Raw genomic sequence first — 12,631 nt, forward strand, 5'->3', positions numbered from 1 at the left:
CCAAACTCAGTAATCCTGGTACCACAAAGAACCAGTGACGTTACAAAAAAGACTTTTTAATTGTACATCAGACATATTAATTACAACTTGGATATAACAAGAGTTGGTTATTACAAGCAGCAACCTGAAATCATAAATCTTTAGAAGGTGCACAGAGTCATTATAATATCTATTACAACTAATGCAAAATATATTCTGGAACAAAAATATTTTTAAAGGCTCCACATTCAGTTCTCTGCGAGAGGAGAGGGAGAGAGGGAGAGGAGCTGCTGAGCTGGGGCCACCACAGCATGGGTGCACCCATGTGCACGATGTCCCCTTGGCACATCCCATGGGAATAAACCTGCTTGGCCCCAGAATGGCTCTTGGCAGCCCCCAGCCCCTCCCCAGGGCAGCAACTCAGACAATAATAAGGCTTCATAGGCACTCATGAAAGGGAAATACTGCTAGCGCTCCTCCGGCAACCAACGCTGGCAGGATGGGGAGGGACCCGGCTGAGCTGCACCCATCCCTGCCAGGCATGGGGGGCCTGCCAGCGATGCCTCTCAAGACAAGGGGCTCCCCAGAGGCCCGTCCCAGCCCAGCAAGCTGGGGTGCAGACCTCGATGGTGCCAGCAGCCTCTCCCCAAGCTCGCCTGACCCTGCTTGGCTCAAACCATTCTGTGGCTGGAGCTGGGCAGAGCCTCGTGTCCCAGCCATACGCTGCACCAGCAGCCAGCAGCATCTCCACCAAGCAGACCACTGGGTAACTCATCAGAAGGGAATTAAAAGGCTTTTACTTGTTGTGCCCAGTATTCAGGCTCACAGCACAGCAGCTGAAGCAGCTCATGCCTGGCCTGAGCCATGCGGGCACCTCCCCATCCAACCGCCAGCCTCCTGCACCACCTTGCTGTGGCAGTAGCTGAAGCAGCAGTTTATTTTTCCAGGACTATGCTTTGGCCTCCGGTTTGCAAATATCACCTGCTCTCTAGTGCTGGTCACGCCGGTGGATTTTTGCCTTTACTGGAGGGGAGGCAGCAAGACACCTTGCGCCCCATGCCTCACCTCACTCTGCGTCTTTACAGTGCACCACCCAGCCACGTGGTGAGCAGTTTAGGTACTTCTTCAATAAAACAACCTTTTCAATTCATCCTCCGGCTGGTAGATCACAAAAGCACATGTACAAACACTGATGCTACAGGGACAGGGCATGCGGACAGAGCAGGACCACACCGCTCACCCGCACCGTGGGGCAGCCACAGTGGTGGTAGGGGAGAGAGGAGAGCAACATTAAATACACATAAAAATATCTTAGAAAAAAAATCTAACAGGTATGTCTGATATTAGATTTTTTTTTAAAAAGACAACTGTTTGCTCCTGAACATGACAGTATTGCTTTAGACAAGAAGGGGGTGCTGGTTCTCTGTCAGAAGAGAAACCACGTTGCAAGAACCGACCCCGCACGAGTAACAGCGAGCGAGGCACAGCCTGTGTGTGCCCTCCCCGGGAATGGGGGCAGCGGGGGAACGCCCCAGTGCTGTCTCCCCCCCTCTTCTCTTCTCTTCTCTTCTGCCTTTTTGGTTTGTCTGCTGGTTTGGCACCTGCAGGACAGGGTTTCCTGCAAGAATAAAGGCCTCTGGCTCCAGTCCGGGCGGTGCCCGCTGTGGTTTAAGGCAAGAGCATGTGTTTTGGCTGATCAGTTCCAAGACATGATTGTCAGGCCAGGGAAACGAAGCGGCCACAGCACCGCACACGGTGCAAGCCGCAGGATGAGGGCCGCCACGCATGTCCGCGAAAGCGCTGCATGTGGGCTGTTCACAGGGCACCTTCCCCTCGCTTAGAACAAACCGCATTCCTCGAACAAATGGATTCGGGATGAGAAGGAAAACCCCATGCAACAGCTGCCACGAGAGTCACCCACCATTTCCTGGGGGCACAGGGCCAGGCCGTCGGGCTCCTCGGCGTGACAGCAGAGGTGCTTGGCACCCAGACCCCCTCGAGGCTGCTGTTTAAGGCGTGGATGTGGTGACACTGGAGTGCACCAGGAGATCCCAAGAAGCCTGCCTGCATGACAGACAGCCAAGGGGCAGCACCCCGGGGACCCTCCAGGAAAGACCAGAGCCGCTCACTGCTCCCCCGCCGCTGCGGCGGTGCCTCTGGCTTGGCCAGAGGCTGAAGCAGGAAAGCGTCTCTCTTTGCGTATACACAGCCAATAAAGTAACAATTGTCAATGAAATACAATAGAAAGGCTGCAGGTTTCACCCCACAGCAGTGCAGGTTTGGATGCTGCCTGCACCCCTCATGGCTCCGGGCAGCCAGGACCCCAAACACAGGGGGCTCTGAGCCCACCCCGGCCATGGTGGTGCCAGTGCCTCTTCCTCTGCAACGCACCAGGGGCTTCACCATGCCCCAGACTTCCAACGTTTGGTCCGGGAGAGGAATCTGGGCCAGGGGGCTCAGTAGGGGGTCGTGCCTTCCCATTCCACCAGGTACTGGACCTTGCCCTCCAGCGTCACCCGCCGCGCCAGCACCTGGTACTTCTCGCCGCAGACCAGCCGGCCCGCCGCCCCGAAGTAGCTGCTGATGGACGACTTGAGGTGCGAGAGCGAGGAGTCGTCCTCGCTGATGCTCTCGAAGGTGTGGCTGTCGATGCCATCGTCCGGTCGCTCGGGGCCGCAGGCCACCTCGCTGCCCTCGGGGGTGCCCCCGGCTGGGCGCCCGCCCGCCTCCCCGCCTCGACGCTTCGCCCCTGCCGAGGTGTAGGCCGGCACGGCCAGCTTCCGCTTGCGGCTGCCCACTGTCCTCCGGCTACAAGAGAGGGGGACAGGGCAGGGGATGAGGGCATCAGGGTGCTGCCAGGGACAGGCAGCAGCCCCTCACTCCTCTGTCCCCAGTTGTGCCACTGGGACCCCTCTGGAAAGGGGGTGAGGGGGGCACAGCCCTCACCTGGACTCGTAGGAGAGGCTGGTGGTGGCCGAGCCTGAGGTGCTGGCGGCGTCTGTGGAGTCCACGTCCGAAAGGAAGGTCTGTCCCGAGCTGGCGCTGAGGAGGGGAGGCAGCGTCGGCCCCAGTCCCACACAGGGGAAGGCTCCCACAGGGGACCCAGTCAGGGACTCTGCGCCTGGGCTTCAAACCTGGCTGGGCAGCACTCACCTCTTCAGGCTCTGAATTTCATCCAGTGTGAAGTCAAAGATGCTGGCCAGGTGATGGTTTGTGCTCCAGGCGGAGGTGAAGTCGCTCTGCACCGCAAAAACGAGTGCCCTCAATATGGCCCAGGACCCGGGCTCAGTACCCTCTGCCCAGCCTCCACCTCACTCCCTCCCACAGCCCGAGAGCACCCAGTGGGCTTCACACAGCCCCAGGGTGAGGGATAGGAGCTCTCCCCACCCAGGGATGCGCATCGCAGGACTCACACTGGGGATGGCGTCCTCCAGCAGGAACTTAGCCCGCTTCCGCCGCGCCGCTCGCCGCTTCTGCTGCTGGAGCTGCCGCGGCAGCAAGCTGCAAGGTAAGGGGGGGAGGGATGAGGCTGTGGGACCCTGACGCTGGGGGTCCCGGGCACCTTTCATCGCTCACCTCTCTTTGTGGACGTATTTGCCCTTTCCTCTCTTCTTCAGCTCGCAGGAGCCGCTCTCGCCCGCCCCCGGGGCTTTCTCTGGCAGCACCTTGCTGGGGGGGTTCGGCGGGACGCGGATTCGCAGGCGAAAGATGCATTTCTTCTTTTTGATTTCTTTCCCACAGAGAAACCTGGGGAGGAAACAGCCCTCAGCCTGGGCGGGCAGGAGCATCCTGCATCCCCCTGGCCCTGTGCCCCCCAGGCCATGCCCAGGGCTCACCTGCTCTTGTAGCTGTTGAGGGCGTTGAGCAGGTGGGGGCCTCGCTCGGACACGGGGGTGCCGGTGAGCTGCAGGGGCAGAGGAGAGGCCGGGCTCAGTGCTTTTGCAGCCGTTATGCAAAAACTGAACAGACGGGGGAACCCGCACGCCGGCTGCCTCGGCAGAAAGCGAGGGAAGCAAAACCATGCCGGCGGCGTAACGGAGTTCAACACGCCTCACTTTTATCGCGGCTCCCAGCTCCAGCCCTGACTGGGAAACTTGTCAGCTACATCACAAACAGGAAAATCCCATCACAAAGTCGATTAAGCAAGCTTTGAGCACGAGCTCCCCAGGCCAAGTGCTGTGGGGATGAGCAAGGCTGTGGGCTCCTTCAGGTCCATGCCATGACACAGGATTTTGTGGAGATGCCCACGCTCATCAGGGCAGGACTGCCAGCACCATGGCTCCACTGACACGTGGACCTGTCCCCTTCCACCCTTTGGCCACCTGTCACCTGTGTCCCTGTGCTCTCCCCACAGTCACCCACCCTACAAAGTCAGCACTTCCAAAGCTCTGGCCCTTCGCAAACAAGAAACACACCAACACACCTCCGGGTCGGCAGCCAAACAAAACCCGGGGCAGAGCTCGCTGCCCCCAGTTTCACCGTGGACACTGCCCTTCACCGTCCAACATGCCCCAGCATCACAGCTCCAGCCACCGCAGCGAAGGCCCGGTCCCCCTGACCATGGCTTTGGGAACAGCCAGCCCTGACTTGCCGCCCCAGCAGCAGCTCTCCCTCGCGCTGCTGCCCCCCAGCTCGGCTCAAGCGTGGACATTTACCTTTCCAAGCTGCAGAGGGTCCCAGTGGTGGTTCACGAAGGCCAGGATCTCCTCGAAGTCGAAGTACTTCTTCTTGCTCTGCACGCCCAGGTTGTAGAGGGCGAGATGGACGACGTCCACCCTGTGGGAGTGACCAAGGCCAGGGGTCAGCAGCCTGCTCCCGGTGCAATGCCATCCCCAGCCCACTCATGGGTTACGGGACCACAGTTGTGGGAAGCGTGATGGCCCAGAGCACAGCCTGGGGGACGCTGCAGCAGCAAGGACAGCACACCTGTACCTCAGGGACGGGGACATTCCCAAAAAGCAAGCTCCCTGAGGCCAGGAGCTCAAGGACATGCTGCTCCCAGGACAAACACCCAGACTTCTGGTGTTTTAATAAGCTCCAGCCACACACTCTTGCTGCAGTCAAGTACAGGAGCAGGATGGCTCTTACTCACATGAAGACAGACTGTTTACAAAACCGCCTCTCCTGTGGGACTTTACACTTGCGTCTCCAAAAATGAAAGCCAAGCAACATATCCTGGAGGATTTCCCTTATCCCTCACCCAGCCTGCTACCCTGCGTTGCTCCCTGCAGCATCCCCACAGCCTGTTCGCACCACCAACGCATCCGCAAGGAAAAGCTGCGCTGCTGGCACTGTCAGTATATTTTATAAAGCACTTTTGGACCACCAAGGTGCACTATACGGTACCATATAAGCTTGTATTTAATCACAAAATTTGATGACGCGTCCCCTAATTGCTTTTTGCAATTATCTTCTGGCAAATGTGTGCTTTGGCTCCCAGATAACACAGCAGGTTTGGAGCACACTGTGTGGGAGATGCTCCACGAACTTGCACTGCTAAAATCCGGCGCTGGGGCTGGCCCCAAGGCGAGGGCTTGGCAGCACCAGGCACCAGTGAGCCTTGTGTCCCACAGCTACCCCACAGCGGGGACCCCAACATGTCACAAAGGAGCCGGGGCCGTTCCTTACCATCTCAAGGGCAGGCGCTTGATGTATTCAGGTCCCTGGTTGCACACGGAGCAGAAAAACACATAGAACCTGGAAAACAGCAGGGACGGAGCACATAAGGAGGGGTGGGATCATCCTCGCAGGGATGGGGGCCTAGGGATGAGTAGTGCTGGGTGCCGAAGGTGACTGTGACCAGGAAGAGCGGGACTCAACGGACAGGGCCACCCCTTCTCCCCCCACCCCAGCACGGGACTGCAGCAGCACCCGCCTCAGTGCCACAGCCAGCTGGAGGAGACGCAGATGGGACCCCGGGACACCAGGACGTACCGGTCTCCGAACATCATGGGGTCGCTGAGGCACTGGGTGCAGGCTTCGTGGAACCACTGTCGGCAGCGGTAGCACTGCAGCATCTTCAGGTACCACCTGGGGAGGGAGAGGAGCTGGGTGACAGTGAGGGCAGTGGAAGTGGCAGCCACCACCCCGGCATCCCCAGCCAGGGAGATGAAATCTGGCCGTGAGAGGCATCGTCCATGGCCACGGAGGTGGGGGCAAACGGTGCCTCCCAATCGCAGACACAGAGCGGGCAGCAAAGCCACCAGCCTCAGGGAATGGTCCCCCAGCTGGGGATTTGTCTCTTGGAGGAAAAATCCCCACCCTGACCCCATCTGGGTTTTGCAAATGTTTTTGCACATTAAACTCTGCGGGACAGCCCTCCCAGCAGGCAGGGTGCTTACTCGCCGGGGCCCCCGCAGTAGCAGTAGCACTGCTGCTGGTTGGTCCGGTGCGGGGAGTCCCACTCCAGCAGGTCGGGGTTGTAGGACAGCACCATCTTGACGGCTTGCAGCGTCTTGGCGATGGCTCCCTTCTTCAGGGCACCCCCCTTCTGCAGGACCAAGCAGGATGGGGGTCAGCACGGCCACTCGGGGGGGCCGCATCCTGCACCGCCGCACCAAGGGCGGCCGGCAGACGCAGCCGGCACCCCCGGCAGCCCCACTCACCCGCACGGCCAGGGCAAATATGCAGCGGCGACAGAACCACGGCGTCCCCAGCGGGCCCTCGCCGCCGCTTGCCACCGGGACGTGGCACTGCTGGTGATAACCTACGGGAGGGCTCAGCATCAGCACCGCCAGGCTGGCTGGACCCACGGTGCCGGGGCGGAGGTGCGTGGGATGCAGCAAAAGCAGGGCGATGTGCCCGCACTCACCCAGCCCACACTTCCCGCAGATGAGGATTTCGTTCCTGGGCCCCGACGTCTTCCCCAGGCAGACGTTGCACTTGGGCTCCTCCCCAGGGACGCCGGCTATGGAATAAGGACGGCAGGGTCAGAAATGCACAGGGCACAGCCACATCCCTGCACAACTGCCTGTAGCACCAGGCTCCTGCGCCCCATGTTGCTCTGAAACTGGCAGGGAAGTGGATGCTGGCAGCAGGGGAGGACGGGGTGGCACTCACCATGCTGGATGTCCTTCCAGAGGACCCAGTACTTGGAGTTGTCCTCAAATGTCACGAGGCAGCTCTGCTTGGAGCCGCTCACCTGCGGGAACAGAGTGGGAAGATCCAGTGAGCCCCCACTCCCATTTCCAGCACTTTCCTGTTTTCCCCCACTGACTGCCCTGACTGAGAGCTGCGGGAAGGCAGGTTTTGGGGGTGATACCCAGGTGATGTCAACCCAAAAAGCCCCGATGACCAAAGACATTGCAGCCCAGGCCAGCAACTCTGCGAGCCACCCCAGGGAATGGCACTTGCACCAGCTACTCTTTGGATGCCCACTTTCCCTTCTGGGCACCCACTTTCCCTTTCTGAGTACCCCTTTTACCCTTTTGATCTTTCCGAGGTAGTAGAGCCCATCGGTCCACCGGCACAGCACGTACTGCCCCTCCGTCAGCTTGACCATGAGCTCCCTGCAGCTGCCGCCCCTCCGCGCGGAGGCAGCGGCTGGCGCTTGCTGGACACGGCCAGTGGCCGCGTAGACATCGCGGATGATGGGGTTCAGCTTGCCGTTCTCCATGAGCAGAGCCTGGGAGGGACACAGCCGCTCGTCACCGCGCCGTGATACAAGGCACCCACCGGCTGGGCAAGGTGCTCGGCTCCACGGGGGGCTCTGCCCGGGGGCACCGAGCCTGTGGACAGTTCAGCCCCTGCAGCGGGTGCTCAGAGCCCACAAAACCAACAGGGATGAGCTGGGCTCAGCCATGGTAATCTATGTGAAATCAGCCAGAGCAGCCTCAGTCCTCGCCACTGTCCAGCAGGGGTAAGGGGACCCTGATTGTCCTCAGCCCTGAGCTGCTCCGTGAGTGCAGCACGTCCTGCAGAGGGTGCCTTTGAGGATCTGCAGCTTTAAATTTAACGTGAATTTTACTTGACAGTTGCCGTGCAGTTTTACAAGCTCCCAAGCCGGAGGAGCGGGGAGCCACAACCAGCAAGTGAAACCCGGCCACCGGGCTCCGCTCCCTGCGAGGGCTTGGAGCGAAGAGGCAAAGAGGCTGTGCCCGGCAGCTGCGCCTCCCTGCAGCTCCTCTTGCACCGCTCTGAGCCACCCCTAAACCAGCCCCAAGCCGCTTCCCCCCCCCCACCCCCCCCGGGGGTGCGGTCCCGGTGCCACCCGTTCAGCGCCGGCAGCGGCCGAACCGAGGGGACCCCCCCCGGGCCCGAGCGGCCCCCGCCCGCCGCCGCGTGTCAGCGCCCAGCCGGGGGGTCCCGAGCTGCGCCCCCAGCCCCAGCCCCAGCCCCAGCCCAACGCGGGGGGCTGCGGGACCACTGCGGGGCCGCTTCGGGCCGCCCCGTCCGGTCCCCCCCGTCGGGCTCCCCCAGCCCCGGCGGCACCTGCCGGGCGGCGGCGGGGAGCGGCGGGCAGCGGCGGGGAGCCGCCATTGGCTCATTCAAAGGCGCTGCGGCGCCGTCGCGTCCCCCCCATCCCCGTCCCGTCCATCCCCGTCCATTCCCGTCCATCCCCGTCCATTCCATTCCCGTCCCGTCCCGTCCCGTCCCGTCCCTCCCGGTCCCGCCGCCCCGTCCCCTTCCCGCCCCGCCGGGGCTGCTCCCCCCTCCTCGGCCGCCCCCGCGCCGAGCCGAGCCGAGCCGTGCCGTGCCCTTACCGCTCGGCGCCGCGCCGCCCCTCTGCCGCCGCCGCCGGGCCGGGCCGGGTCAGCGCCCGCCCGCCCGGGGGCCGCCGGGGCCGCGGCGGGGAGCGGCGGCGTGCGGCGGGGGCAGGGCGCGGGGCGCCATCTTCCCGCGCTTCCCGCGGGCATTGACGTCCCAATTATGCAATTAGCGCGGGGCCGCCTCCGCCGCCGCCGCCGCCGCCGCCGCCTCCCAGGGCTCGGCTCGGCCTGGCACGGCTCGGCACGGCGCGGGGTGGACGGGACCGGGGTGGACGGGCACGGCTCGGTGTGGCGCGGCTTGGCACGGGGGGGTCGGCAGGGCACGGCACGGCACGGGACACCATAGCCCGGCACGCTGTGGCATAGCACACCGTGGCACGGCTCGGTCTGGCACGGATCAGCACGGGGGGGTCGGCACGGCACACCATAGCGCGGCACACCATGGCACGGCGCCCCCCCCCCCCCCCCGCTGCAGGCAGCACCCCCCCCCCCAGTGCACGCACAGCCCGTGGGGTGCCTGCAGCTGCCCCACGCAGGTGCCACCCCCCCGTGCCCCCCTCCTCCGCCCCAATCCGGGGCCCCTCCGCCGTCACCCACCCTCCTGGAGGTCCCCGGGGCACCCCCAGAGCCCCCCGGGCAGGGGGCGGCCAGGGGTGCCCCCCGCGCTGCCCTGCCGGCGCCAGGGAACAACCCGTGCTGCTGGGATTCCCAGAACCGGGGGTCGCTTTTCTCTGAATCTCAGCAGAGAAAATCCATCACTGCAAAAATGCTTTGGCCGGTGCCAAGAAGGAGTCTGAAGGATTTGCTATTTGCCGGAGAGTGCTGCCAAAACAGAAATGTTTTCAGGCCTGCTCAGACAGCAGAGAAGCTGATTCCCGATTTAGGGTCGGAGCCAAGCGCGAGCGGCGTCCGTCTGAATTTTATTGCTGTAATCGATGAGCTCCGCGCAGCGCCGCAGGGCGGCTTCCCCACACTGGGGCTCATTGCACAGCTGCAAAAAAGTTCACCCCACACACGAGCTGCTCCCCTACGCATCACGCAGGGTTGGCACGGTGCTAAGATGCCTCCTGAAGGTCTCTGCACAATTCTGTCATCTTAGAGTTAGTTTTCTGCAGCTCAAACTTCCCCACAAAGCACCAGCATCGTGCTGTGAGCACCCGGCCCAGCAGGCAGGCAGCGCCGCTCGTGCGAACCTGAGAGGTTCTGCCACGCATGGGGCACTGCAGGAGTGCTGGTGGCTGATTTCCAGAACTCGAGCAGTAAATCCGTGTTGTCTCCCGAGTAAATATCCTGCCCACAGCGCTGCAGGCCCCAAAGTGCCTATGTCAGAGAGCAGGGCAAGATGAAGCCAAGTTCATTTTAAAGCTCCTGGACGTGAGCACAGTGGCAAACACAACCTCTGCAGTGCACCTGGGACCCTGCTCAGGGTTTACTGAGAAATGCAGAAATAGTCCAAATAGTCCTGGATTGTCCTTCTGGGGACCAGGAACCATGCTGTGCCACACTGTGCTGTGCCATGCCATGCCGTGCTGTGCCATGCCATGCTGTGCCATGCCGTGCCGTGCCTACTCCCAATTGCCCAAGGCTGGGCCCATGTTTGCAGAGCTTTAGGAAACCAAAAAAACTGGCAGCTCATTCTCCCTGCATGAAACACCATCCTGTGCCTTCACGGGGAACCTGACGCATCTTCAGAACAGCCCAACGACCAAACTCTGCGGTGAATCATGGTGTGCTAGCCATGAGTCACGGCAGGATTAAAATAACTCCGGCACCATAACCCTGCTCGTGGACAAACACTGCTGCTCACCTTCCTGCAGTGCCTGGTGCTGGTTTGGACCAAAAGCAGCTGGTTTGGGACAGGAGGGCAGCGCCGTGCTGTCAGCCGCTCTCCTGGTGGTGCTCGGGCAGGGATGCTCTCAGGCACTCCTCAACCATCATGGCTTATCCTCACAGTGTCCTGGAAATGCAGGCGGTGAGACAGCTGCATCGAGCCCTGGGTCACGCTCACCCCGTTAACAAGTGGGGACAACGTCAACAAGCCCCCTCCAGCATGCAGCAGCTCCCTCCACCCTGGGAGAGGGCACCCCAAGCCCAGGGCCTGCCAGTGGAAAGAGCACGTTAACGTTGCCTTGGAACAAAAGTCCCAAATAACAGGAATAAAAGAGGAATCTGAGGTGGATGCTCTGTTTCTGAACACCAGTCCAGCCACACGTGAGCATCTGTCCTGGTTTCTCCATGGGTGCCTCTGCTGAGCCAACCCCATCGAGCCCAACGCGGGGCTCAGGCACAGCTGAGCGGCCGCTTTCACACCAGCGGGGCCACAGGGACCTTGGTGGGACGATGCCGGACCCGCTCCACTGTGGAGGGACCCCCGGCCCCTGCCGACACATTCCTGTGCCGCCCTCACAGCCCGGCTGCAGAGCCCTCGGCACCCTGGCACGCCGAGCCCGGCGGATGCTGAGCTGCTCTCCAGGCGAGGAAGGCGCTGGTTAAAGCAAAGCAGCAGCAGCAGCAGCAGCAGCGGGCCGGGGCCATTCTGGGAGCAAGTGAGCAGGGATGGAGGCCCTGAGGTGGGAGCACAGCCCGGGCTCACGCAGAGCCCCGGCAGCCCTCCGCCTCCCTCGGACGAGCCAGGCTCGCGCCACGGCAGGTCGCTGCGGCTCCTTCCCCGCCATTGGAGCTCCAAACAAAAACAGCATTTGCAGAGTGGTTTGAATTAAGCCTTGGTGGTTAATTACTCTCCCCCCTCCCTCGTTTTGTCCCCAGAACCCTTTCATCATCCCCAGCGCTTGCAAAGGCGGGGAAGGCGCTTGGACGAAGCCCCCGGGGCCGAGGGGCTCCTGCAGCCGTGTCCCGGCCGGGAGCTCGCAGGGGCAGAGCGGGGTGCGCAGCTCCCAGCTCCCAGCTCCCAGCGCTGCTTTTCTTCCAAGGGCGCTTTGAAAACTGCCCAGAAATTGGGTGGCTTCTTTTCACAGTGTTTTTCTTTCTTTGAAAACAGGAGTGGGAGGAGGGGTTGTATGTTGGCTTGTAGTCTTGGAAACCGAAGCCGAGGAATATTGAATGGAAACCCAAACACGAAGCTGCCTATGAACTCCGGGCCTGATTTTGAGATAGGATCTGCAGAAACAACGCGCGCTGCCTGCAGCTGCCCAGGAGCCTCCTGCGGCCGTGCAGCGTGGGGCTGCAGTGCTCAGAGACCTCGAGGCCCAGCACAGCTCTCGTACGCTCCCCGAAACAATTCCCAGGTGCCGTTTCCGTCTGGAGGTTCAGCTGTTAAAATATTGCACATTCATGCTGATAGAAGTAGCCACAACAAATGTAATTTGAGGCTACTGAGTTAATTAACCTTGACCAACACTTCCCTCTACTCCCCAGTTCTCCACCACCTTTGCTCCAAAATATCTCCCTGGCCAACACAATCAAGTTAAGGAAGCTCAAAGCAGCCATGTGCGAGATGGCAAGTTCTGCTTCTGTCCTGAAGAAGGGTTAAAGTAGGTCTTTTTATTATTATTATTATTTTATTTTTTATTAGTATTAGTTAATTCAAAAAAATACTACCTTTCCCTACAAACCTTGTCCTTGATTATTTTAGACCATCCTAGCTACACAAGCACTACTACTCTTTGCCAGCCTTACCATTAAATATGTAGCAACCCATCCTAATTTAGCTCATTAGAACTCTCTATTATTATTTTTTTTCATCATTTGAGGACCAAAAAAATCAGCTGACAATTTGCACAGCAGAAGCGATCTGGTTTGGATTAGCAAAGTCTTGGTATTTCTCCAATTCCAGTTTCTGTCCCAGAAAGGGGAATCCGTCTCCTTATCAAGAAGGCCGTGTGGCTGACGGCCTCGGAGATGGGTCCCTTCCAACTCGGGATATTCTATGATTCTATGATTCTATGAGGATCGGGGAGGCTGTTCCTGGAGATGAGGATCGGGGA

The 12,631-nt window shown here is 60.8% G+C and overlaps 1 protein-coding gene across 2 annotated transcripts; it reads right to left on the reverse strand.

Annotated features, from left to right (window-relative positions):
- Positions 1 to 35: 35 nt before the first annotated feature.
- Positions 36 to 8,732, reverse strand: PHF19 (PHD finger protein 19). Of its 2 annotated transcripts, none has more exons than XM_040531208.1 (15): positions 8,682 to 8,732; positions 7,403 to 7,603; positions 7,039 to 7,120; positions 6,791 to 6,886; positions 6,585 to 6,685; positions 6,321 to 6,469; positions 5,914 to 6,009; positions 5,608 to 5,676; positions 4,635 to 4,755; positions 3,816 to 3,883; positions 3,556 to 3,726; positions 3,393 to 3,480; positions 3,133 to 3,218; positions 2,926 to 3,021; positions 36 to 2,787 (listed from the first exon to the last, which is right to left on the reverse strand). In XM_040531208.1, the coding sequence occupies exons 2-15, from the start codon at positions 7,592 to 7,594 to the stop codon at positions 2,436 to 2,438; spliced, it is 1,767 nt and encodes a 588-aa protein (XP_040387142.1). In that variant the 5' UTR covers positions 7,595 to 7,603; positions 8,682 to 8,732; the 3' UTR covers positions 36 to 2,435. The 2 variants fall into 2 exon arrangements, with proteins under 2 accessions (XP_040387142.1, XP_040387141.1); XM_040531207.1 differs by lacking the exon at positions 8,682 to 8,732 and adding an exon at positions 8,410 to 8,472.
- Between the last annotated feature and the right edge of the window lie 3,899 nt (positions 8,733 to 12,631).

The sequence above is a fragment of the Cygnus olor genome, chromosome 19, assembly GCF_009769625.2.
Source record: "Cygnus olor isolate bCygOlo1 chromosome 19, bCygOlo1.pri.v2, whole genome shotgun sequence".
Classification (NCBI taxonomy): Eukaryota; Metazoa; Chordata; class Aves; order Anseriformes; family Anatidae; genus Cygnus; species Cygnus olor.

What these genes read in the sequence shown, in the direction of transcription:
- PHF19 (XM_040531207.1), bottom strand. Translation starts at nt 8,457, where the DNA reads ATGGCGGCTCCCCGCCGCTGCCCGCCGCTCCCCGCCGCCGCCCGGCAG. An exon ending in AAATACGTCCACAAAGAGAG is followed by an intron (nt 3,481 to 3,555) that starts GTGAGCGATGAA and finishes CTTACCTTGCAG; the next exon opens with CTTGCTGCCGCGGCAGCTCC. An exon ending in AGCCTCTCCTACGAGTCCAG is followed by an intron (nt 2,788 to 2,925) that starts GTGAGGGCTGTG and finishes CCTCTCTTGTAG; the next exon opens with CCGGAGGACAGTGGGCAGCC.